At 40.4% G+C, this 27,953-nt stretch overlaps 1 protein-coding gene across 2 annotated transcripts in view; it reads left to right on the top strand.

The window, feature by feature from the left end:
- The window catches only part of npnta (nephronectin a), a 56,111-nt gene extending 28,449 nt beyond the window's left edge, over positions 1-27,662 (top strand). The window contains exons 4-13 of one of the 2 annotated variants that reach the window (XM_063476162.1): positions 391-486; positions 7,323-7,442; positions 8,727-8,846; positions 11,786-11,920; positions 13,085-13,207; positions 14,494-14,895; positions 21,373-21,462; positions 22,642-22,740; positions 25,601-25,860; positions 26,003-27,662. In XM_063476162.1, the coding sequence (XP_063332232.1) occupies positions 391-486; positions 7,323-7,442; positions 8,727-8,846; positions 11,786-11,920; positions 13,085-13,207; positions 14,494-14,895; positions 21,373-21,462; positions 22,642-22,740; positions 25,601-25,860; positions 26,003-26,113 (1,556 nt within the window). In that variant the 3' untranslated portion in view covers positions 26,114-27,662. The remainder of the gene's footprint in view (positions 1-390; positions 487-7,322; positions 7,443-8,726; positions 8,847-11,785; positions 11,921-13,084; positions 13,208-14,493; positions 14,896-21,372; positions 21,463-22,641; positions 22,741-25,600; positions 25,861-26,002) is intronic. The other variant, XM_063476163.1, reaches the window with a different exon arrangement.
- The last annotated feature ends 291 nt before the right edge of the window (positions 27,663-27,953 follow it).

The following is a 27,953-nucleotide window of genomic DNA, read 5'->3' as shown; positions in this document are numbered from 1 at the left end:
GTGCGATACTGTAATTCTCTCAGATCCTATTTCACCCTTGTGACAAAAAGGGAATGCAGAAGAGACGAGCGGGCAGGAGGACAGGAGATGCAAAACCACTTTTTGCTGTTTCTCCCATGTGCCCTTTTTTCCCCCCTGATACTCAGCTCATGTCCAATTCCCACAAGTGTAATCCTCTTTGCTGCATAATGTTCCTCTTTACTTTCCAGGAATGTAGCGTGGTCAGAGGTGTCCTAATCCATTGGTTGGTTCCTTTTTAAAAAATTCTCTCTCTCTCTCCCTCTCCCTCTGTTCTCCTCACTCACTTTACTACTTCATGTCAATCAAACCCTCCACTCCCTTTCCTCCCACTCCCCTCCTCCTCTCTAACCCATTTTCTTTTGTCTAAAGAAGAGGCGCTGGACTATTTAACCCCACCAGTGTGGGCCAGTCACCTTCCTATCTTTCTTCCCGTGGACCATCAGCCGGCGAGAGTTGTGATGGAGGGTGAGATTCGATCGACCTCCCCTCGGCAGCTTCTCTTCTTCCCCCTTGGCAACATGCATGGTGCTGCACAAAGCGACCTAAGGAGGACTGAATGTCACTCCCAGTTATTTTCTTCCTGCTTTCATTCTGTCCCTGGCAGAGGAGGCACCACCCAAGAGCAGCTTTTCAGCAGAAGAAAAACAGCACGAGTGCCAAGCATGTTGCAGTTTTTACCACTCTCCCCTCCCTTTCTTTATCCCTTGTACCCTGAATACAGTTTCTCTGTGCAGAAGAGCCATCATGAGTTTCTCTTCCCTGCTTCTTCTTCTTCTTTCTCATTTGCACCATGACTGCCTGGAACAAATAGCTCTTCCTTGCTTTTTAAACCATCATCGACATGGACACAGCACTCGTGGCTTCTCCATCGCTACTAGAACAAGGCCTTGAGTTCCAACCAGTGTTATCTCCTTTAAAGACGAGCATATCCCCAAGAAAAAGGCCCCTGCTAATCTCCCTGTCAGTGATAGAGGTGTGTTGGGAATGTAGCACACCTCAGTGGAGCTGACCCAATAAATCACTCCATTTTGCATCACTTCAAATGTGTCTTAGCAGTTCATTTACCATACAGTGAACACCCCAGAGGGGCTCTCCACCTCTGCTATCTCACAGGTTTCTGCAGTCCTGGGGCCATGTCGAAGTATGAATTGGTGGTCATATCTGTGCATTATCTCTCTGTTTCTCCATCTCTCTCTCTCTGTCTGTCCTCTTGGTCTTGCCTGTAGATGAGAGCCTGGCTGTATCTTGCGCGTTGCTTGTGCTGATGCTCACAGAGTTTCTACTGTCTGAGAATGTGAGAATTTCAATAATCCCTCATTTACATTTTTAAGCTGTTTTTCAGTGCAACGGACAAGTGGAGACCTTTTTCCTCTTTCACGCTGACAATGGACAGTGTTGCTATGGTTTTCTGTTATCGCAGTAATGAGTGTGCAAAAGCTGTTTGCTATGAAAAAAAGAAACAGGATTGACAGTGTTAATTATAAAAATTGGACAACATTGATGTGCGTGCATGCACGTGTGTGTGCAGGTGTGAGTGTTGTGGACAATATCTTGTGGGTGAAGTAAGCGGAGCTAAGCCTCCTGTCTGACAAAGGACAGGACAAATCATTTTGACGTGGTTCCCTCCATAAAAAAAACTAAGAATAATTTATATCGCGGCGGAAAGACTGTCAGTTTGTACGGGTGTTTGAAAAGTGAGGGGAAAAAAAGCAGTGAGCTTTATGCTCATGTGGTGAACAAAAATAGCAGAACAAATTCGGTTTGCAGTGGGCAGCAAGACCTGCTGTGTGTGCGCTGTGTAATATTAAGAGTCATCACACTGCACCTGTGTCACTGCTTCTTTGTAGAACCTTTTTTATGCATGCATAAACATTTCATTCATATCAGAAATCCTGAAATATTTAGATCAAATTTTAAAATAAAAATTCATGTTAGGGCTGCACAACTATGAGCAAAATTATTATCACCATTATTTTAAATATCACCATTTTTTGTTGTGATTTATCACTGATTTTACCCCTGAAATGATCATGTAAGCTTAACGCTGCTTTCACATCCGTGCTCTGCTGCATTCCTGCTAATGTTTAAAATAAAATTAGTCCTCCTTTATTTACCTAAATTCAGTGCATATCTTAGAGAAAAAATATTCATATAATTTTTTTTCATTTTTAACAAAGCTAACACAAAATGTAGTCCACAAGGCAATGCTTTCACCTTTGCCTTGTGCTGCATTCATGTTAATTAAAACATCTCTGCATACAAATGAGGAGTTTGTATCCAAACGCCTTATTCATCTGACCCGAGTGCATTTCCTAGAAGGAAAGAATATAAACCAACACATCTATTCTTCATCAGGGTCGACACTTAGAGCAATTACGCACTTGTTTGTCTTATACTGCTCCTAGAATAAACTTGTTGTATTAATTTGCAATAAAACCAAGTGCCCCAGCAAGACCTTTTTGTTGGTCCTGAGCTTGCATCTGCCCCACTTGTCAGTTAAGCCTTTGGAGCCTTGGAGCACTTTTTTTTTTTACTCCATTATGGTTACCTACATGACAGATGTGAATAAAACGCATATAGTAAAACTCTATTTCTCTCTGTGCTTATAGTGCAGGTTTTGCCACTTTCATACAGTTGACCAGTTCCCTTAAGCCTTAATGGGTAGTGGACACATATATTTGGCTAAATGGAATTTGACTGCATTTGTTGGTGACTTCAGTTTGTCTTTTTCAGCTTGATGGATGACCAGATGCGCTGCACAGGCCTGCTTTTTTTTATGGACTTCTGAGTCTGTGCTGGATGATTCCCATTGGTTACCACCGCACTCTTTGTCTTTACATTCATTGCACAGCAGATATAGATGTGTTTTGAATAAGTTAGTTGTGTTGAGTTGGAGCACAGACCCAATAATACAGGACTAAATCACTAAAATGTATTTCCAAACAACGGCTAATGACCTGCTTTTAATGTGATCCTGTACGTTGCAGGGAACAGGATTTTATTGCCAGAGCACATATTTTCATTATCAATCAGTGATGCTGATTTAATTGTGGGAAACCAGACTCGTGATCGAGATTAAAACTGGATTAATCGTGCAGCCCTGCTTAAATCTAATAACATTTAGCTTGCCTTACATGTAGAGGAATGTTTTTATAACAGTAAGTAGTCTGCTCCTTGTTATCTCTACTCATTCAGACAGTGAAAGTAATGTTTTAAATGATTTATATATCACCCCAGCATGACAGCTGCATTCACAAACTGACCCCTATATATCTAAAAGAATTTATGGTCATGGAACACGACTTTAAGTCTGGCAGCACTTCATAAGGTTAAGCAGGCTGTCCAAATTTCTGACACATTTACTGATCACTCAGCCAGTTTGGCTTTAGTAGACCAGAAGCTTTCATTAATAGAAGACAGGAGTCTGTAGATATACAAACTGGGCATCTGCTCAATCATTCATCCAAATTAAACTGTGGCATCTTTTAAATGCAGGAGGTATGTGGCTCTCAAAGAATGTGCCCTACATATGTCCATAGAGCTAAACACGGCGCCATTTGAAGTGCAGTAAGCCAAGATGAACGCTCATGTGCCACACAGTGAGATGAAATCTATTTTATGATGCTTCTACTGTGTCACAGACACAGAGAGTGGTATTCATAGTTATTTATATTGCTTGGAGTGTGTGTCATCGTTCAGGTGTGATGGATTTTTGGTACCGTTTCAAGTTGGATTTTTCCTTTTATGGTTCTGACACTCCAAATTTGTCACATTTAAATGAGGTGCAGGTAATATATGAAGAAACGTTTAGCCCCAAACATAAGCCCTGTTTCCATCAAAATCCATAAGTATTTCAGCACTCTGCACATGCGAAATTATGCTAACCAAAGCAGAAGCAACCTGTTTGAAAAGCTTATCTGAAGATAGTCTGTCTTCAGGCAATAACCAGTGGTTTCAATATTACATTTCACTAAATGCAATCCCTTTTTCACGTCACACAGACTGTTTACCTGTATACAACCAAAGCTTGTTTGGTCAATAAAACTTAGACTTCAAACAGAATGTAGTCTTCCTTGTAAGCACTGAAGTTCTCCAAGTTATTAAAAGGATGTAAGCAAGAGCTGGGACTATGAAAAGGCTTATCTGGTTACTCTAACCAGACAAGCTGTTCAGTGATGCTCACAGTTTCCTTTATGAGACAACTCTTTCCTAAAACTTACTTTAGGTGAAAAAGATGATTTAAAGCAAACTCTTTGCACATCTGAGCTGCATGACTGCAGGCTAGTGTAATCCCTCTTTCTAAAAGTGGGAGTGCAGAAAGAATTTCTTGCATAAATTATTGAGCGCACACAGCAAATAACAATTACAGCATCAAAGTCTGAACCCACTAAGAAAGCAACAAGAGGTTTTTCTTGCAGTGAACAACTAACGCAGCATAAAAAGCACTTGTGTTGCTAATAACATTAACAGCCAGATTAACACAGAAATAATGTGACCTTTTCATCCGATAAGTTATTGCAAATATTATGTTTGAGTTCACTGATAAACTGTTGGTGGCAGTTATTCTACAGTCTGCTCTTACTAGCTGTAAAAAGAGGAGCCAAACCTCAAACTGCTACAAAAAATAAAAAATGATGAAAACATGATGTAATTATGACATTTCTGTTCATGTTTCACCTAAAGACTGTTCAGTCCTTTCATCTGCCATCATTTTTAGCCTCTTTAATGGAAAGAAAGCTTGAGTGCATTACATAATTGTTATGATTGTCACTTTGTATCAGATAGTAGTTATTCTTTGTTCAGTGGACTAAATAAAAACAGACCTTCCCTTATTTAAGACAGCTGTTATTTAAGACAGACTGTGGATTTACTTGCATAGTCCATAAATTTCACCAATGTAGTGCCCTAAAATGATGATTATTTGACCATCATTGTTGTGCTGGCAATGCATTTTGCAAAATTTCTGACCAAAACGTAGTACCAAGTTTTTAAAATAATGAAGGTGGTAACCACTAAGTAGTGCTCCCCAAGAAGCATAAAGTGCTAGCTAGCTAGCCAGTTATTGGCATCACCATCCTCCTACTACTGGCTGAAAATCCATCCTTTCTGCTGTGGATTCCACCACAAAAGGTGGCAAACATACAGTACTGTGCAGTCAGCTTCTGACTGTAATGAGCACACCATTCGAGAACGTCTGGTGGAATGCATGTGCCCAAACTTTTGAATGTCACTCTTCCTATGCATTCAAAGTGACAAGTGTTAATGCAGAAATGTGTAACTTGAGACACAACACTTGATTTGATGTTAAATATATACAGTTGGGAAAAAAACGTTTTTCATGCAGCCCTATGTAGTCCTGTTAAAGAAGTAAGTGCCCCCCTTACTGCTTCCACAGGAGTTAAGAGAACAAGAAGCAGCCTGGTCTTTGCTGCAAATGTACTAATTATCTGATGATTGGAAAGCAGGATCACTTTGATAAAAGCAGAAGTTTTGGCAATTTGTTGGTCTGGAGCATTCAGGTATGTGTTAACAGCATGCTTGGGAAGATGTCACATTTGCTTTGACACACACACTTCAGACCGCACAATGCTCATAAAACGCTCCAAGAGCCATGACTCAGACTCTACTGAGACCTATTAAATGTTAACAGCTCATAATAGTACGATCTAAAAGGCTGAACAAGTATGGCTTTTTCAAGACTTTTTGAACAACGTCCTTTGGAGTGGAGATGTTTGACTGTAATGCACACCAACAGTTTTGGTGAAAACCAAACATATTGGCAGAAAAACCTCATACTAACTGTCGACCACAATGGTCATGATTTGGACTCGTTTTTACAGCCAAAGGACCTGAGCACCTTGCAGTCCACCATGAACTCATCTGTATAACAAAGTACTCTAGATTCAAATATGAGGCCATCTTTCTGACAGCTAAAGCTTTTCTCAAATTAGGTTACGCAACAGGACAATTTTCCCAAGCATAGCAGCAAATCTACAACAGAATGACCGAAGAAGAAAAGCATCAAGGTGTTGCAATGACCCAGTCAAAGCACAGATGAATGAGCCTGTCAAACCTCAGTGGAGTGAAGCAACGTTTTAAAGAAGAGTGGGTCATTCCTCCACTGTGACTGAGGTTCTGATAAAGCCATAAAGAAAACAATTACTTTAAGTTATTGCAGCTAAAGGTGATTCTACAAGCTACTGAACCATGGGGTGTACTTATTTGTCACTGGACTGCAGAGAGTTTGGGGAAAACTTGCTTTTCCAGCTTTTCCAGGTGTTACTATATTAATCATATCCAACTAAGTTGTTCTGAAGTTGCAGTGTGTGCAATGACCTGAAACAGACTAATGAAAACAAATTGTCACCTTTAATTTTTTAAGCGATGAGATGTCAAAATATGCCTTTTAAAGGTAATGTCGTGGCCGTCTCTTTGTTTTCCATCCATTTTAATGAATATAAAGACCTAAATATATTCACTTACCTGAGCCACTGTAAACTTTGCATGTACTTTGCACACTTTGTCTTATCATAACAGGAGGTACACAGGTGTAACCAATGTTTTAATGGTTTTGATAATGCTCTGTTACATTTTGGAGTGTCAGTAAGTCATCCCAGTGAGGCGGCATGCACCAGAGCCCTGGGATTTAAAATACATGGAAGAAAGGAAGACATCATTAATGTCATTAGTTACAGCTCTGTTTGACTCGTCAAAATGTCTGCTCCGAGAAAGGCATAATGACTTGAATTTGCATAAGCATTTGACAGGTGTTGAGCTGAGAGCATATTCTTTTCTCCCAGGGGTGCTCCTTACTCCGAGCCCAGACAGCATCGTTTTCTAATAAGATTTTCATGGGCTACTGTGGGTGAGATTTCTCTACTTTCACGTCCACATAAAAACACCAGAATTAAACGTATCCATCAAAGAATACCAGATGGAGAACTGGCAAACCTCACAAAGTGGTGGAAAGTCATAGGGTTTAATCATATCCTTCATCGCATGCAGGTGATGCAAAGGTTTAATGCTGTTACTGGCTTAACCATCAAAAGGGCGATTTCTGGGCCTGTCAGAACACAGAAACGCTTCACTTCCTTGAAGATACCCCCACCCCATTTAAAAAACAACCACGTTAACACGCAGTCACGTCAGATGGAGCCTGCATACCTGCACGTAAATGGACAAGCGAGGTCTGACATGACTCACCTCTTCCACCTTTGCCCCGTGACTAATTTCACCTCTTTATAGGACCTCTGTCTCTCTGTACCCCGGGTGATTTAAGTTGTCTTTCTCTCTGTCTGCAGACCTGAATGAGTGCGGGCTAAAGCCAAGGCCCTGCAAACACAGGTGCATGAACACGTATGGGAGCTACAAGTGTTACTGCCTGAATGGCTACATGCTGATGCCTGATGGGACCTGTGGAAGTAAGCCTGTTTCTCTTGCACACACACACTTTGATTGTTAACTCTCTTTGTGTTACAGCCTGAGAGGTGGAAGTTTCCTTTCCCTGTCTGTGTTCTCCTCATGGAGGATTCCTCTTTTCACTGAATGTATCCATCTGTTTCTACAGGACACAGTGTTGATATCATTACGAAATGTATTTCCCACTCGTACCCCTGACAGCAGCCTCACAATCCTTTGATAGACTGTTTTGATTAAAACACCGTGTTGATCTGCTTCATTATAGTAGCTCTGCAGTCTAAAGAACCCCTGTGAAGAACCCTTTGAGGGCTGAAATGAAAAATATGAAAGAAACACAATCTACAGACCCTTGAGTGAATGTGCACATTTTTTTAGGGTTTTTTTATTGTTTGCCCCGAGGTAGTCCACAGAATGTGAGCTGATGCCTGAACATGTCTCCCTGTAAATTCTGTTTCCCACCTGATAACTATTTTCCCTGCACGTTTCCACTTGAGGACTGTATGACTCCCGATACCTCTTTTTAATTAGTTCTTTTGTACGAGGGGAAAATTCACTCCCCACCTTTTAAAGTCTAAATCGCGTAACACTTGAGGCAATCTGAAATTATCCTAGGTGTTGTTGTCTAATGATAGCATGATGCCGTTAAACACCTTGCTGCTCCTCCTTTCTCCCCTTTGATCAATAGATCACTGTAGCATTTAATCAGCTCGGCCTGCCTCAGTCATCAGACTGTACTCCAGGGTGCCGGCAGCAGCTGAAGTAGCAGTGGCAGCAAAAGCCTCACTTTTAATTTCCTTTTTAGAGTCCACTGTTATCAAGACAGGCTGAAGAAAATCTGTTTCATTACGTTATTATTTTTGGAAGTTCTTGATCTGCCCGGCACGTCTCAACAACACTCACGCCTCACGCTGTTGCTTTGATATCGAGGGGGGGAGATGGATTATCAATCTTTGGGTGTAACAAAGGATAAAAGTGGGCAGGGGAAAGATTGCTGGAGCTAAGGTGTGAGCACATGGTAACTGCACAGCAGAGAAGTCTAATAATGGCAGAGTGAGTGCTGTGCCGCTGGCAGCACCCCAGGGTCAAGCTGGCTAATATCAGAAAAGGCAGGCGAGTGGCCTGGCTGTTATAAATTGGCTGGAGGAAAAGAAGCGCGCGCATGTGTGTGTGTGTTGGTGTGAGGGAAAAAAAGTGTAGGTGAGAATGGCATAAACTCTTCTCCCTTTGTACTCCCCAGTGGCACCAGTGTGTGTTAATGTGTGCCGTGTTTCTCTTTTACCCATCAGACGCTCGCACTTGTGGTATGGCCAACTGCCAGTATGGCTGTGAGGTGCTGAAAGGAGAGGTCCGATGTCAGTGTCCGTCGCCGGGGCTACAGCTGGCTCCGGATGGGAGAACCTGTGTGGGTACGTCCCGGTCTTAAAATATCTCCACATGCCTGAAAGCTGAACTACTCTTATCTGTGAGCGACTTGCAGCGTGTAAATCCTCATAAAAAAAACTTTTTTTTTTGTTTGTGTGTGAGTATGTGTTTGTGTGTTTTTCTCAGCCTTTAAATTTGCTAATCAAAGGCAACTATTTTGGCAAAGGAAGAAAAGAAACTGGCAGCATAAATGCAGTTTAGCCACTCGAACAAATCCTCAAAGCAAACAACTCATCAAAGTTGAATTCATCCAAATTGCTTCACAGCGCAAAACTTTGATTTCATCGTCAGTCCTTCTCGACCAAGTTCTGTTTGCTTCCTGTTGCTTTTACAGCAGGAATGCGATCGAGGGAATCCCACATATCTGCCTTTACTGCCAATTTATGTGACACTGCTCCTCAGAGGGGTACCTTAACAGATGAGGTGGGCAGTTGAGGCAGTTAACCTGTGTCAGGTTTAAACACAGGGTGTTCACTATAGGCTGTTCCCCTTTATGCTGCCTTATAGGCCTACTTAACTGCTGGGCGGCTAAAGGGGTGGTTTTCTAAAATAGCACAGACATGAACCATGAAGAATTATGAAGGGGACAGAACCCTTTGCCTACCACAGGTGTTACGACAGTAAACTCTGGACGTGGAGAGTTTTATGGAAGCTGTATAATCATCCTCATGGACGTGATTCCATCTAGGAACCAGAGACTGAAGTGAAGCATCTGGCAGCTAATGAGGTTAATTAGTAGTATGACTGGATATAAAAAGAGAAGATGAGTCTGTCAGATGTAAAAATGGAGAAGGGTGTGAAAGTCTGAATTTGTAAGTGGTTCAATAAGTTAAGAAGACCCTTTTTTAATGTAAAATTACAAAATCTACTGATGTAAGAGAAAAGGTCAAAAATGAACTAAAGGTCTGTGAGCTTCAGGCCCTCAGGCACCACTGCATTAAAAACAGACACTTTTATGCATGGACTTAGGAACAATTCTGAAAAGCACTGTCAGTAAACACAGTTTATCGCTGCCGCCCCAAAATGCAAGTGAAAACTATAGCATGAAATAAACAACCCTCTGGGCCTGAGCTCATTCAGTGTGGACTGAGGTAAAGAGTAAAAAGTACCCTGTGGTCTGTCGATTCAAAATTTGAGTTTGGAAATGATGTGTCCTCCAGGCTAAGAAGGAAAGCAGTTATGATGGTATGGGGTGTTGGCATTAACGCATATGTCATAAATAACTGAAAAGGCACCATTAATACAGGGCACTGTGTACAAGTTTTGAAACAATATTATGCCGACATTTGAAGACATTTTTCAGCATGAGGAAAGTGATAAATAAAAATAAATTTTACATTTCTTATTTCAGCAAGAAAATGCTGAGAAACAGTCTGCTAACACAAACCCACTGAAAACATTTGGCACATTACTTTATGAAACAAAAAAACCCCTAAACAAACAAAGGAAGCCTAAATATCAACATCATGAGAAACATCTCACACTAAAAACTACAGTTATTGGTTTTTAATGAGGAAGAGATGATGAAACACCGTCGGTCAAATCTGTTTTTTTTAAGCACATAACATTCAAAATGAGCGCATATTCTTAAAAAGTCCATTTGATATGTTGTACTTGTAGTATATTCAATAAAATATAGCACTGGGATGACTAGAAAATCTTGCATTCCCTTTGTACTACTTCACACAGTGTTGCAACTTTTGTGGAAATGGGATCGTAGCGCACTGCTGCTCATATCTGTAACTTTGCTCTCATACATGTTTCAGAGTGCACGAACGCTGCGATCGGTGTGTCGTAGTGTGTCGGATGTTTTAGTTGAACTAATTCTCTGTAACCTTAACAGGAATGAGTACAAGTTTGTATGAATCAGTCATTATAAACCATATATATTTATCCCATCGGCCATTCTGTTTTTATTTAATCATTGGAAGCGACTGAAATGCATGAATTGGTACAAAATGTAAACATAATAGCTCCAGCAGGACTACTGTAGCTGTTTTAGGAAACTCCACACGCTTCAGTGTTTGTTTACTAAAAGTGAATTAGGCCGGAAATCCTTGAAGAAGGATGTCTCACGATGCACTGGACGAAGGTATCGACTTGTTTTTGCTCAGTGACAGAATTTGACTGAAACACCATCTGATTAAAGTCGGCTTCTCACAGAAGCTGTCACTTTCAGCACATTTTAAAACATAAACATTGCTGATATAGAATCTGTGAATGTGAAAATGGAGTAAACATGATTTGCTTTTTACTCTGTATAAAGATGCAGTTACTTTACTTTGTGATTTCAAATATAATAATCCACGTCTGCCCTTGCTGTGACGGCAGTGATGTATCCACAACTGTTGGCCATTAAGCAGCTCCACTCAAGCAGTTTGGGATTAAGATCCTCGCTGATGAGACCCTCAGCAGTAGTTGTTAATGGGATGGGAAGAGCTCTGCCCACTCACCGCTCTTGCTTGTTTTCCCAGCTGGTCCAGGTGTCTTTAGTGTTTTTAAGGTTATTTTAAACAACAGTTTCTGAGCACCTCAGCTGCATTATACTGCAAATAAATTAAAGATTTTAAGGTGAAGCTTTCAGGCTCCCAGCGTCTAAATATTAATGATCACATGCCTGTAAAGGTGATCAACAGAGACACTTGGAAAAAGTCTTTAAATAATGAAACAAGCTAGTGTGTGTTGTTTTCCGCTCGCTGAGCAGAATGTAAAAGGAGCTTTGTTCATAAATGAATACTAAGCAGGGATGAAGAACATGTGTTCCGGCATGAATAGTAATGTTTAGTTTAGATTCAATTATGCTTTCTAATCTTAAAATTTTTTTTAATCACGTTGTTTTATTTTGAGTGCACTTCTTATTTAATGCATTATAGACATTTATCTGAGCATTTTCCTCAATTTCTCAATCTTCTTTCTTTTGCAGATGTGGATGAGTGTGCAGCAGGGATAGCAGTGTGTCCCAGGTTCAGGAAATGTATCAACACCTTTGGTAGCTACATCTGCAAATGCCACGAAGGCTTCGACCTGCAATACATCAACGGAAAATACCAATGCATAGGTACTGTGGCAGCGCCTCTGTTGTGAGGCTTCGACTGGCAATACTCACACAAAGGTCAAAGGTGTGCTGAGGTGGCTTGAATTAAGCCGAGGTATTTTTAGTGATGCACGTTTTGTTTTTGAACTGCTTATGAAGGAGCCTGATGAAAAGAAAAGAAACACGCATGCAGAGATGAGTAGCAGAAATCCATGTTTGATACTACAATGTGACAAACTTCTGCTTTGCTTTAGTATTTTAATTTAATGCTTTGATGCGGTTTTCAACCAGTCTCTCATTTAACAGGCCCGTTGTGATTTTCTATTTGTAGGTTAATTGGTTGTAAAACAATTAGTTTAAAAAACATGATTCAGTGTAACAACTACATCAGTAGATACTTTGCAAAGGGAAAACAATGCAGTAACAAAAAACAGGAAAAATTGCATTTTAAAATGTAACTTGTAGAAGCCATTAACCATATCTCACATGGTTATGGAGGAATCTTTGCCTTTGCAACACTGGATCGTATTCCCGTTGCATCTTTCAGTTTTAGTTGTCAGACAGATGGCCTCACTTTTAACTTTAGAATATTTTAATATACAGAGAAGTTCATGACCGACTCAATGACTGCAAGGTGCATGGATGCAGTAAGTCCATACTTTCTTTTTCACATGACTGTATTTTTCAACTAAAAGAAAAACAGAGACTAAATAAACTTAATAATATGGCAATTTAATAAACTTTTAACTTTCAAAAGATGGATTTTTAATTGTTAGTATCATGCTTATGAATTCTAACCACCAAAAATGTGAAAAACAAATACACATTAGCTTCAATTACAATTCCTGTCCTATTTTATCTGCTTTTGAATAAAATTATCAAGTTGATCAGATTAAAGAACGGCCAAGAGCAACTTGGCAGGTGCTCTTTAAATGTCTAAAAGACACATCTCTGTATCTTGGGGAAGACTTTTACTCTAAAACAACCTTCGTGATGATTTTTCCTTCGGTATTCATACAAGGTTGACTATTATCCACTTGAACTCTTCACTAACAGTACGACATAAATTTTGAACCTTCCTTTAAGTGGATGTGAAGCAATTAGCGTTTGATATTCTGCTTTTATGTTTTAAGCTTTCTGCACTTGCACCCAGGAGCTGAATGTTGTTATGCTTCCATTATCTTTCAGATGTGGATGAGTGCTCTTTAGGTCAAAGCCACTGCAGCAGCTTTGCCACCTGCTACAACACGCCGGGCTCATACAAGTGCAAATGCAAAGACGGCTACAGGGGGATGGGCCACGACTGTAAACGTAAGTCCTGAGAGAAAAGCCCGGGACTAATATTCAGTTTAGCAACAAGGAACAGGGCTTCAGGTTTTTTTTTTCGTTGGTTTTTTTTTTGGTTTTTTTTGCCTGTGTCTTTAAAAAAATGTGCTGGGGGAAAAAAAGCAGGGAGAGAGGGAGAAATAGGCTTGCAAGCACAAAGCTTGGACTGAAATTCCTTTCTTTGTAATAGCTGTCAGTCATTACTTGACTCACCCTGCTCCTTTATCGCATGTGCCCAGATTGACTTGGTTTTTTGACGTGCAGCTCGGGTAATAAGGACACAAAGAGGAGTCGTCATCATCTGTGATTTCTTTTTCTGTTAGTTGGTCTCATTCTGCTTACTGACACAGAGTTCATTACAGTGTGCGTCTGCACTTTTTACAGCAGCTCAGTGGACAAAGAGTCATTTATTCTCCACAGTTATTTAACCAATGGACAGGCGCAACTCATGTGGCATTCCACAGAGCAAAGTTGGAACCTGCTGCATATACTTCACCCCGCCGTCCTGCCCAAAGGGTGTGAGCCGCAAGTGCTCAGGGAGTCACGTTGCAATATCCTATTCATGTATCACATATCAAAGTCGCCTGCAACCTGAAAAGGCAATAACAGAGTTCAAACCTTTTGCCTTTGTCCACTCTCATTCTTCACTCATGAAATCCTTAGGAAGCTGCCACTATCACCCCCTCCAAAAAAGAAAGAAAGAAAGCCAACCCCCCAATCTGTGTCTCTGCTCCTGAACAATGTGTGCAGCAACAAAGGAAAAGGCGGTGTAGCTTTGATGACATGAGCGAGGGTGATCTTCGGGGCACATGATTTCAGAAATCATTCCATACACTCCAAGCAGCTCTAGCCTTATGCTGCAAAGCCTCTGGCTATGAGTATACAAAGAAGTACTAATCAAGATGACCGCACGGGCAGATAAAAAAGGCATGATAAGAAAGCAAGATCAATTTTTCAAAGAGCAGGGGTTCACTGAACGTGGGCTGTCTTAATGGTTCATCTTGTGAAGTCCTGTAACTGTGAGCGAATGTGAACTTATGAGCTTCGTTTTTCAGCTGTGAGCTTTTGCTTTCAGTGTGATTGGAGACACCCAATTTGTTTTAGAGTGCTAACATTTAGGTAATGGTTATCAGAAGTCTCAGTAGATGAAGTAAAGCCCTCTTCTTCAAAAAAGTGAGTCTAATAATTGCAGTTAGTCTGTAAATGTATGCCTCATTAACTCTTAAGTGCTCATATTTCAGTGCTCCATCTGCATTTTCTTATTATTTCAGCCATCCCTAAAGTGGTTATTGACCCCCCGAGACCAGGCAAAGTGCCTCCAAATCATCACAACCGCATCCCAGACTTGGATCAGCAGAGGACCACCACCACTCGCCCACCAGTCACTCCAAAGATAATCTTCCCTAAATTGCTGCCAACCACCACAACTACAACCAAGGCGCCCCGCCCAAGGGTGACCCCATCGCAACACAAGCCGTTGGTCCCCACCCGAAAGCCCTTCATACCCACCCGAAAGCCACCAGTACCCACCCGAAAGCCACCAGTACCCACTCGCAAACCCTACATCCCAAGGCCAGCTGTTCCCACCAGACCACCCTTGCCACTGCCACCGGTCACACCAGTGGACAATACCATCCAGAAGGAGGTCACCAAGCAGAGAGGGGATGTTCACAGTAAGAGGCTTCTCACTTTAATACTGTGTTGTTTTGTTTTAACAGGTGATTTAAAGCCATTGTGACAGCTTCCTCCCCTTTTCAGATACATACTTATAACTCAAAGTTTTTGAGTTATAAGTATAGATATTGTTTTTTCTTAAGTGAATACACATGAAATATTAAAAAAGCACGACAGTTTGATGTACTTCCTCCAGATGTTTACCGGAGGAAGCCGTAAGCACAAAATTTAAAATTTTTCCTTGTACAGTTGTTAGCAGACATCTGTTTGTTTACACATCTGGCACACAAAGAGCAACATCAGTATTAACTTTAAGTGTGTTTTTCTTTTTATCTGGCAAACAAGTTCAGTGCTCCCAAAATGAAGAACACTTTCATCAGGAAATCATGTGACATAAGACATATTTAGATCCAATTGTAGAGTCTTATAAGGTGTTTCTTTGGCTGTTCCACATGCGTCCACTAATCTGTTTTGATGTATATAAGAGAAAAAAAATCCGGCTCTTGAGCTGCTAAATGCTCTGTAATGTTCGGCAGCGAGCTGCTATTTTGAGTGATTGCTGCTTGTTGCAGGGCAGGTAGTATACAATGAGTGTTTACAGCTTTTTCACTGAGAACAGCTGCTGTGTCTGGAAAACAAGGCTGACTAGAGGCAGTAAAACTGAACCAGAACAGTAAAGCTGTGGGCTGCAGAACAAAAACAATGAGCTTAAACACTCCATACAGGTGATGCAGTCTTTCACATAGCACATATAGAACTACACGTTGTTCTTATAAATGTATTTTTTGGGGGGATGGAACAGCTTTAACTGCTCTGAACATGTAGGGAAGCCTTGTTTGTTACCTTGGGGTTGTGGCTCAGGACGATTCAGCATGTTCTCCAGCAGTTGCAAGGTCAGTGGTTTGATGCCCAGGTTCCTCCTGTCTGTATATTAAAGCACCCTTGGTCAAGATACTGAGCATTCATCAGTATGTGAGTGCATGAATGTGAGACATGGGGCTCAGACACAGAATAAAGCTCTGTGTGATTGTGTATGATTGGGTACTCTTGTAATGAAAAGTGCTCTGAGTGCTCAGTTCAGAACAGCGCTCTATAAGCACCTGTGCATTTACATTAACAGCTTCAGCTTTGTGATTATGAAATGAACCCTGTTTCCTTATAGCTGAACTGCTCATTTACACCATGGGTCTTCATCAGCTTTGTAACCAACCATGCAAACCAAAACAAACCATATATATATATATATATATATATATATATATATATATATATATATATATATATATATATATATATATATATATATATGCTCATTTACACCATGGGTCTTCATCAGCTTTGTAACCAACCATGCAAACCAAAACAAACCATATATATATATATATATATATATATATATATATATATAGATATATAGATATAGATATAGATAGATATATATAGCTATATAAATATATATATATATATATATATATAACAATTCTTGCAATTATTTCATGATTTTTAATGCATATTGAAGCTTCTGGCAAATGAAAAAAATTAATTAATGAAATCTGCATGAATTATCTTTTAATTTGTATCACATTTGCTACATCTGGTGTGTGTTTTTTTTTTATTTAATTAGTTTTTGTTTTTGCAGTGTATTGTTTAAAAATGTGCTGTGCAATTTATTTAGTTTTTTCAGGGGGACAAATTACACTGATGATGTAGATGTCTCAAAAACTCAAAACTCTAAAACAAAAACTCACGTATCAAATGCGATCCACTTGGCATTAAGGGGTTAAGTTGTTGCATTCGCACATCGAGATTTCATATATTACCATAAACAGCAGCTGGCAGCTGGTGTATAAAGTTCATCTTCCAGCTAACCACATGACAGTTTAGATTTGTCAGCAAATTTGAATCTCAAAGTTTCCATTTGCAAAGTCTTCAAAATGGTTCAACTCAAAACTCAGAGGTGACTTTCAAGACCAGTTAAGATACACTGGAGCGGGAGTTTGTTACCCACTGTGTCCCTTTTGTGTGGAACTGCACAGCATTTTTATCACCTTTTCCCCCTTTCCCACATTTTGGACAATGTGCCATATTTTGACTAGTTCTGCAGGACATGCACTTTTACGCAGTCTGTATGAAGAAAACACTTCTTATTATAGTCAGAAGAAGAAGGTAAAGTTAAAAGTCCCCAAAAAAGTCACAAACTTTGTAGATTTTCTTGAATATGACAGAAGCTGCTGCAAAAAAGCGGTTTTGTCTGTTTTTGTTAAAGGTATTTTGCCATTTCCCACAGGCGGAAGATATGTTGTAAGGTGACGCAGTATGTGTGGGTCATAATTGGATAAAAATTGCTTAAAGTGTCAACCTATCTATAGATACATCCAAACAGAAGAGCTGCTGAAATAACAGTGAAATAAAAGAGAACACAGGAGTATATAAAGACTATTGCACGAGTCTATAAGAACAAACTGAAGCTTCCTTTTATGATCACTGTATATTTGTCCTGTATTTGCTAAATGACAACCCGGTGACCTGCGCAGTTTAGTGTATTTTTAGTTTAAAATTGGATATGAACATTTCAGAAAACCTCTCAGTGTTGTTGACGTGTCCCACTTTGTCCCACACAAACACAGTGTTTGCGCCACATTCACTTTATTGGGATCTGGTCACCTTAATGTGTTTTCCAGCTAGCCTGTAGTGGCAGCCAGTTTTCAGTTTTGAAGAAATCCCCTGCCTTATCTTCAATAGTCAAACTACATGTCACTTGCTTTTTTTTCTTGAGTAAACAGTTCATAATTTCTGGGAAAAGAAGATCGATAAAAAGCACTGCACACCAGAGGTAAAATATGTAAATTTGATTCTGGCATGATCGCTCCCTTTAAGTCTCCTATATAGGGGAATTCACAATGATTTCCATTCGAATTCAGCTACACCCACCTTCAAAATGCAGCTATTGTATGGAAATAATGTCCATTTTTTTGCAAGAAAATGAAGTATTATGAGCTCAGTGTCACGAAACTGTACAATGAGAGAAAGAATGTCTTTCTCTTCTCAAGGTAATTATCTTTTTGGCTTCAAGTGACAAACACAAACTAAGCCAGACCGTTTGTTATTCACATGTCACGCAGTGCTCTCGGCCAAGCATGAAACTCTGACACCAATTACCTTCAAAATGAATCACATTCTCAATCAAACCAAATAACAGAATGAATTATAAATAATGTTAGGTGGTAAGACTGCTTTTTTTTGGCTTTAACAAAGGAGTTAATCAGGCCAATCGTGTGCTGCACCTTTTCAGAACTGTGAATTGTTTCTTAATGAGAAAACTCCCCCACTGTTAAGTCTGAAATATGCAGTTCAGGGCTGAAATCACGATCCTCGTTTTTATGTAACAGATGAGATGGGCGGTTTTCTCTCTCGAGCTAAACAGTCACCATTTACATGATAGGGCTGGTTGGAATTTTGTATTTTGTTGACAGTGCTTAGTAAATCCAACGATAAGACAAAAAAAGCAGCAACGAGTTGATCCCACTAACAAATACTGTCTGTGTATCAAAGACCCGATAAAGCTTATTTCCAAGAAGTGTCTCTCTTTTGGCGTTTTTCTTGCTTGTAGGCACAGCAAATTACAGTGTTTACCGAAAACTCGGCATTAAGCTGTTCTCCCTCAAAAATATGTATGGCGAGAAACTAAGTACAGAATAAGAGGTGAGATACTGTGGTTCCTATTCACCTTGCCAGATGGCATCACATAATTAGAAAAAGGGAAGAGGAGAGAAGATTACCTTAACACCTGTCTGCCCTGCTTGAGGGAGACATCAATCTAATAGTCCGCACTACGGCAGAGCAGTTCTAGAAATCAGAGCTTGCCGAGGATGGCTTGAATCAGATGAGAGAGAGAGGGAAGGAGGGGAGGAGAGACATCACTGAGTGATTATTCAAATAATTAGACGGAAATAGGGATGAAAATGAAGAAGAGCCCCGTGGCGTGAAGAATACTTCAGCTGCTTCTCGAGTGCAGGTGTGCGTTTCAGTCGGAACTAATTCAAAGGTTTTCACAGATTCCTTTGGGTCTTGACCCGTGAAGTCAGCGTCACCCGTTTGTCCCGAGAAAACCTCTGTAACCTTTTAATCATTAAGGAAAAATGTGAAAGCTGTGATCACCTCACAGTAAGATAAGGAGCAGAGGCTGAGATGAAGAGATACGCTTATCTGAATTGTGCATTTTTGTTATCGACGTGTGTTAGAAGCAAAATGTAAAAGAAAATAAATGACAGTGTCTTTGGTTTTTTCTACAACGACAGCTTGTCCTGCATAGCATCTCTGCTGTTTGCTTGGCAAAACACCATGAGGTCGGCTTCCAGCCAAATAATGATGATAATGCTACACAAATGCCTATAAAACAACAAATTGTTATGACTCTGTCTGGATAAGGTTTAAAGACATAGTACCAGAACTGCCAATTAGTAAGCTTTTGAAATGCTAATAGTCACATTCGTTTAACTACAGAGAGAGGCAGGCTAGCTGTGTCTCACTGCTTCCCCTCTTCATGTTAATGTTGTTGCCTGCCACTTCTACCTCCATCGAAGTCAGCAAGAACTCCAATAAGCATATTTCCCAGAATATAAACGTGCCGTGCATTGTGTCAGGAATGCTTGTAAATTAGGCTTAAATAAGGCTGTTAATCTCTGAATGCAAGATGCAGAGATGTGAGGCTTTCACTGAGCGACGGTGATGGATGGATGATGAAGTGCGATGTTTAACCTGCCGGTTAAAAGATGCAGCTACACGGTGTCTAGAAAGGAATAAGTACACTGCACTTGTCTCTAAACCTTAAACTCTTTCTTTCTTTACTTTTTGCTCGGCAATTGGGCAGAATGTAGAATATCAACTCTGCAGCTGATATAGATAGATAGAAAAACCGGGACTCTGGGTAGTTGAGTCTAATATGCAGCTTCTGGGTTTTTTGCAGTTTCTCTTAGAACTGCACAATCTGACCTTGGGTTGAATTTGCTTGGACGTCCACTCCCAGGAAGACTGGGAGAGTCTTGAGTTTTATTCACAAATGTTTTCCTTTGTGAGAAATCTTTCTCACTGCAGAATAACAGACTTCAAATTGTTTGGAAATGACCCTTCTGACCCTTCTCAGATTAATGGAGAGCAACAGTTGCTTCTCTGAGGTCATTGCTGTGGTCTTTTCTCCTTGCTCACACTTGCTCATGATGAATTAATTAAGCGCATTTGATTAGCAGGACCGAGTTGCTACTTTACCCTCCTAATTCCTCTGGAAGCAGTAAGAGTGTGCTTTATTTTTTGCACACTGCTTCTTTATTATGGCATAACTTTTGAATAACTACACATTGTATTCTATCACGTGTTGTTGTTCATGCAAGGTTGTATCTACCTTATTATTTAGGACTATTTTATTTTATTATGCCCTAATATGTTAAACCTTACAGCTGAAAGACAATGCCCTTTCTTTTTCACATGACTCATAGGTATATACTCTACAACCAAATTCATAGGGATGCTTGTTCCTTAAAAGCACAGACACACAGAGAGACCTGGATGCCAGGGATTGCTCGAGAGACTGGTGTGTGTATGTGTGTGTGATCTCCACACTCTCAGATTCCTACGACTGACAGACTACATCGCAATCTGCCAGGTGGTTGTGACCCAGCATGTGCATGTGCAGGAGCCCTTTCAGTGTAGAGGCTGAGTGGGAAGGGGCACACATTAAGGACTCTGGGGGGGGCTTGACAGTTCAAGTGCAGGTTACAGTTCATTCATAGCAAATGCACAAGAAGCAGCCTGGAAGGCTAAGAATATTTTAATTGATAATTTGTCTCATTAAATTCCACTGACAAGTGCAAACCCAGTATATATTTAAATAAGGATGTCTCTGTACTTTATCTATTTTTGACATTTTCAACCATTTTCAAAAGGCATTTTAAAATCAGACAGTGATCATTCTAACAGAACAAAAAGGTCAAAACATTGCTCACTAAAAAAAACATGTTTTTTTTCCGGCGCACACTTGACCTTTAATGACTTGGCTCAGTCTGTGATATTTTGGTCAGGGTGACCCCATCGGACGAGGAAAGAGGCTATTTAAGGAGAGGCCGTGTACCTCGTGTACGTTCGTGTACTGAAGCTGCTAGGTGTGTAGCCGTAACATTTGCTCAGATGTTGCATCAGATGAGCCATCTTCCTTTTCCTCTTTATGACTCACATTAGACCTCTAGTGTTGCTACAGGTTTTTCTCAGGTATTCCAATCTCTGGAGTCTTGCCTGTTATTAAATGTGACTGGCATTGGTTATGGAGGTGCTAAGCCATGACATTGATTTCGCCGTGTAAAATCTTTGAGTAATGAAACAAAGGGATATAACAGCCACAAGCAGACGTTAGTGAACAAACATAATACCTTTGTTAATCCTTTATCTAAGCCTTTGTCTCTCTTTCTCTGTCTCTTTCCTCTCAGTCCCCCGGAACCCCAGTGGCAACACAGTCCTCGACATCGACTTTGACATTGAGCTCGGCAACACGGCAGACGAAGCCAAGGATGACCCAGGTAAACAAAACACATTTGACAGAGACGATCGGCAAGAGCCCCGCTCATTGAGCTCGAATGATGATGGACGAGCCACATTTACCGTGACCAAAATGAAACTGACAATCATCTCCCGCAGTGCTGCTGCAGAGGGTGAAGGTATTACAGTGACCAGATGTGTTTTGATAGGGCCTTCACCAGGGGGTGACACATGACATCTGGTCGTTTCGGTTTAAATAATGGCTCGCAGCCCAGAAAGCGGTGCCAGACTTTTCCCACTTTTTGCATTACGCCAGCTTGATTGCTTGACTGCTTGAATGATGAATTGACCATTTTGAAGCACATCACAGCTTCACCCAAAACCTTCGTAATACTTGAGTTATTAAGGAGGTTCCCACAACAACAAGCTTTTGTGAGGAGGTGGCTTCTCCTGCCATGTTTGCTCAATGTGATTTATTGATGTCAATGGTATGCAGCAAAGATTGCCTAATGATTTAGTTGTGTGTTTATTGTGGTTTGGGTGTATCATTTGATACGCCGTGTCACAGGCACAGAGCGTTTTCATTGGCTCAGAAAATGAACTGGCATTTTTTTTTCTTTTTTCTTGGAAATCCTGTTTCAGGGACAAAATGATGGATGTTATTTTCATCGTTGAACCAATTTGTACTGCAGCGCCTGCATGCTACAGCAGCTGCTTTGCCTGTGTTGCCTTAATGTTATTGTCTGGGCATCATCACTGGGATCTAAGAAATCATCAGTCACTGAATATTACAGCTCTGCTGTAACCACGATGTATTTTAATTACAGTGTAAGGCATGCAAACAGTAGTATTTGTGTTCACTTACAAACACAATGACATCAGCAATTCCTGCAGCTCATGTAAATATTTATGATTTTTTTTTCTTATTTTTATAGATGAATGCGCTTCTGCTCGTAATTTGTGCAGCTCCATTTCCGCTTCATTTTTCTCCAGTGCATCAGATCTCTTCAGAGAGATTACAACATTACAACAAATGTTTACGCTTTTATTGTATCATCGTGTTCATCAGAAGAAGCTTCGGCAGTCCTCTCGCTCCTGGGGAAGTTAGAGGCAAAAAAAGCAAGGTTACTGTGAAGCATTACAAAGAGCAGACTGACGCCCCGTGCAAGTGTGTGCGCCCTCCACTTCTCTGAAAAGTGTGTTTTTTTTCTTCTATTCAGAGTCGGGGTATCTGAGCTGCTCCTTTGATGATGGTCTTTGTGGCTGGATCAGGGACAAAGACGGGGACCTGCACTGGGAGACGACGCCTGATCCGTCAGGTAATTGAAGGGCAGCTTGATTCTCCTCAGTCACACGTTTGTAATACGGCAAAGTGTTTGTTTTATTGGCAGGAACTAGAAATAACACGAGCCGTGCTGCTTCACACGCGCAAACTCACACTCTGGCAATCTAAGTAGCTTCTACTCAATTACAGGTCAAGGTGAAATTACTCCAGGGAAGTCGTTTGTCTCCTCTGGAGATTAGCGCTTCACTCTGCAAAGCGATGCAAATGAGAAGTAGATTACGTGACCCATCAGGGATACCTGTGGCTCACATTAAATAGGAATACAACACCGTTACTTTTTGGGTTCAGACGAGGAGAAGACATAGTGAATTATGTTAAGAGGACTCTCTACGGGTAGTGAGAAGGCTTAAAGGTGCAGTGTACTGGAACTGTTTAACTAGGTTTGGTTTCCTTTGGCAAATTGTTTAGTCTTGCAGTTATTAGTGTTTTCAGACATTCCGAATGAGGCCTCATTTCAGCTAAAGTCCGAGCTCCTTCTCAAAGGCAATAAAGGTTTTTTCTTTCCCCAGACCTTTAAGATCCCTGAAAAATCATTTAGAATGAATCATAAGCGAAGTGCTGACTTAGAGAAATTCCTTTTAATGGACAACATTTCAATTTGCAGTAACTCTCTGTGCTACTAATGTTAATCAGAACACTTAAATAATCGCTTAGCTATACTGTACATATATGTGTGCGTGTGTGTGTGTCTGCCTAGTTTTTTGCAAAATCCCCAGTGTGTTATGAAGCATGTAATTATTTACTGTTCATCCCTTTAAGTACTTTGATCGACAGCCACGGGCAAACACTCATGCCCATTAGAGGATTGGCATAGATTTGGAGAGTGCTCATAATTTATGCAGAAAGCTTCTGTGGGCCTGCAGATACTTAATACACCCCCTGCAGTTAACACCAGCCATACATGCTGTATAAGCAAAATACATCAGCATTAATCAGCTAATACTCAGAGGCTCTATCGCCTTTAAATTTTTAAAACTGTAGCTCAACTATCACTAACTAACGCATAAATTAAAATCTCCAAAATACATCTAGTTGCCAGGGCCACTAGATGTATTTTGAGGGAAAGAAACATAAATGGGTCAAGGGTTTGTCTAGTATCTATTTATGTACTGTATATGTATTTTGGAGATTTTGATGCACAGAAGTACACAAGTATCAGTTCTGTTTATATACCATGTTTGTTTTAAATGATAAATTAACCACAATTACAGGAAAACAAAAACAAGTACACTACAAAAACATGACAGCATGGCACAGTTGATGCAGATTTTTTGGCGACACATCCATGATGTGGATCTCCTGTTCCAACACATCCCAAAGGTGCTCTACTGGATCGAGATCAGGTGACTATAGAGGCCATTTGAGTACAGTGAACTCAATGTCATGTTCGAAAAACAGTTAGAAATCATTTGAGCTTCGTGACATGGCGTGTTATCCTGTTGGAAGCAGACATTAGAAGATGAGCACATTGTAGTCACAGAGGGATGGACATGGTCAGCAACAATATGCAGGAAGGCTGAGGCTCACGGTGTTACCAGAAACTGTCCTTCAGACTATCACACCATCACACCCAGCCTGAACCATTGATACAACACAGTATCCATGCTTTTCATGTTTGAAAGCATGGATGGATGTTCAGCCAAATTCTGACACTATCGTCTAAATGTCACAGCAGAAATGGAGAGTTAAGCGACGTTTTTCCAGTCTTCTATTGTCCAATTCAGATGAGCTCTTGGGAATTGTAGCCTCGGTTTCCTGTAGTACATCTGCTTCAATGTTCCACATGTTGTGCATTCAGAGATGACCTTTGCGTTATTTTGATATGACTTGAGTTGCTATACTGTCTGAGTCCGGCCATTCTCATCGCATCTATGACATCAATAGAGCTGTACTTTACACAGAGAACTGCCACTCACATGTGTTTTGATTTTATTCAGACCATTCTCTGTAAACCCGAGAGATGGTTGTGGAGAAATATCCCAGTACAGTAAATCACATGCAGCCAAGAGCAGCAAATCTGGCATCAACAAAATGCCTCGTTTAAAATCACTTAAATCTCATTTCTTCCTCATTCTGATCCTCAGTTTGAACTTCAGCAGATCATATTGACTATGTCTACATGCCTTAAAGCACTGAGTCACTGCCATTGATTGGTTGGTTAGCTATTTGTGTTAACAAGCAGTTTCGAAAGTGTACTTATTGAATTGGCTGGTGTGTATATTTCTTTTTACTATTCTTCAAGTGACAGCAATTAAAGTGAGAGGAAAACACAATGTGGCTTTCTAGAAACCGATCGCTAGGGAAACATTGTCATCATAAGTTTGCATCGATTCTAGAAAACAATACCAATAAAAATGTTTTTAAATGACAGGTATGTGTGATGGTATACATGGTGAAATAGAAACCAGTTTCTGTAGCAGTAAAAGTGCACGTGCATCCCAAAAACAAAGCTAAAGGAAAGAGAGTTTTGTCCATTTTTGTGTTCATTTTAGTTCTTCTGGTCTGTTTCAGCAAATTTTCTCTCAGATCTGTCTTTCAACTTTGTTTGGCTCAATTGAAGTGCATTCAAACCAAATCCCTGATTCTTGCTTATATATTTTTCTGCACTGTGTACTGACTGATGGTGATATAGGTGATAAACAACATGACATTTAGGAAAACAACTGGCAAAGCCACAAACATTGATTATTTTATTAAGTAGTTTCAGAGTACAGCCTTCTCACAGAAAGCTCATGCAGCTTAATCTTATGAACACAACTCAGTCTTTACTTTTTTTGTGAAAATTTAGACTACCCTGTCATCACTGACTTAAAATCTGTGACTTGCATTCGCAGGTGGACGCTACCTAACGATACCCGAAGCAGGAAACAAGAGGACTGGACGAGGAGCGCGGCTGGTCCTCCCCCTTACCCCTCCCTGGAATGACGGCAATCTGTGCTTGTCATTCCGGCACAAGCTGGCAGGTCACCATGTGGGAATGCTCCAAGTGTTTGTGAAGAAGGGAAAGCAGTACAGTCCAGCAGTCTGGGGTCGAACAGGTGGAAATGGCTGGAGACACACCCAGATCACATTATGGGGCACAGGCCTGGAAAGTGTAAGTATAACAATAAATATAAAAAAATGAGTCTCTCATAAAGTAAAAATATTTAAACATCTAACATCATTTTATGTTCATACTTTATGTTCCTGTTCCTATGTAAGAATACCTCAGTGTGCATTTTACTGCTGTTCATCAGGTGATCCTGAAGGGGGAGCGGGGGCGAGGCAGGAGCGGAGAGATGGCCGTGGACGACATAACCTTGAGGAAAGGCTCCTGCACAGAGGAGCACAATCTGAGGAGACTTTGACTGACAGAACAGGGTGAGGCAGAAAGAAAACAAGAGAGAAACTCATCTCAAAGAGAACGGACTCTGTTGTGACCCCCCCCTCTCCCCGCTCTCTCTCTCTCTGCCTGGGCACTCACTGATCCCTCCCTAAACCCCTCAGCCGTCGTGTAAACAAAATCCCCCGAATTCATGCGTCTGCAGAACAGTGGGTTTCTCTCACTCGGCTGTCCGTTAATAAAAGGACCGAACCTGTCCTCGTGGGTGGATCCCAGCAGCACATCCCCAGTCCTCTCAGCTTCCATCTCACTCCATCACCTTGTTACTCTAAAGTGTGCATGTACCTACTCACCATGGAAATGTCCTCCACCTAACAGCACTGGCAGCCTTCCAGCTGCACCGCTGATAGGCCCACGCTCACTTCATTTCTTCCTGGAGAGAGGATTGTTCCTTTATTTAGGGAGCCCGCTTTTGCTTTGCTTTGATCCTTTATCCACAAGCCATTGCTTTTTTAGTTGCTTAATGGTGAAAACATGTGGCCAGGGGTGCATTTTGTGACTGTTTTGATCAGCAAAAAAAAAAGAAGAAACAAGCGGTAGATTTCTTTTGGTTGGAGATTTAAAAAATGTACATAAAATACAAATTTTATTTGTCAAAATTGAATTGTTTCTAATGCAGATTTCTTTCAATCTGATGTAGGCCCACAGCATAACACCAAAAGTCAGTTTACCGCTAATTTTGCTGGTCAAATGTGAGTTGTTTTTCGTTTTTAATTACCGGCTACTGTTCGATAGCACAGCTTTGTCTGAAAGGTCCTTTTTGTTGCCACAGCATTTCAAAGACCTGCTTGGTCGCAGAAAGTTATTTAGATATTTAGCATCTTTTCTATCGTGTTATTGCCTGTTGAGGTTGGTTAAACTCTGCGATCATGTTCTTCAGATACTTGAAACGTGTAAAACAGAATCATTGTACGATTTTCGAGTCAACTGAAAAGTTACTTTTTATTATACACTTTGTGCTTTGTTATATTAAGTGCAGTTTGTTATAAAGATGATGACACCAACACCTTTTTAGGTTTTCACAAATTGTATTATTGTAAATGTAGTTGTGTGTACATACTCTAAACAATCCCATTTGTTGTGTGGTTTATATGTTATGTAAATTCATACTTAGATATTGATTGGATTTCAGCTGGTTGATATTTCAACTTTTAAGGAAAGAGTGTGTACACAGATCAAAACCTTGTGTAGTGCAAGGCTGTTTAAAGTGTCCAAAAATGTGTGTCTTCATATGATATAAAGCTCTGTTTGTAACTTGCTAAGCACATAGTTGCATATTGTACGATGTGATAATGAAGGGCATTGTAAAGGTTTTCTGTGTGCATGGTTGCATTTACCAAATTCAGAATTATCCAGACCAGTATGTAAATAAAAAAAAAAATTTGAATGGCGTGTTTAAAAAAACAACAACAAAAAACCAAAATTGGCTTACTTCCAAAGACGGACATCTTAGGTGATTGGTGATTCTAAATTAGCTGTAGGTATGGATGTTTGAGACAAATAAAGGTTTTACAGTGCAATCAATAAAGTTCTGAATGTGTGTGTGTGTGGGCGAGCATTTGGGTTGTGAATGTGGCTTGTGTCGTAAAATCCTTTGGGTGGTCTGAACACAAAAACACAATATTGTTTCAGCCAGTTAATTTACATTTCCAGTCCACCTAGCCCCGCAATCCTTACAAAACAACGTAGTTTTAAAGGTAAAATGTTAATATTTGGAAAAAAAATACTAGTTAGCCCTCTGGCTTCCACCCAGCTGGGACCCTTCATTGGATAAGTAGAGGTTCAGAAATTACAATATTTTGGAA

The sequence above is a fragment of the Pelmatolapia mariae genome, linkage group LG6, assembly GCF_036321145.2.
Source record: "Pelmatolapia mariae isolate MD_Pm_ZW linkage group LG6, Pm_UMD_F_2, whole genome shotgun sequence".
Taxonomy (NCBI): Eukaryota; Metazoa; Chordata; class Actinopteri; order Cichliformes; family Cichlidae; genus Pelmatolapia; species Pelmatolapia mariae.
The sequence above is the reverse complement of the archived record's forward strand: the minus strand, read 5'-3'. Positions and strand labels throughout refer to the sequence as shown.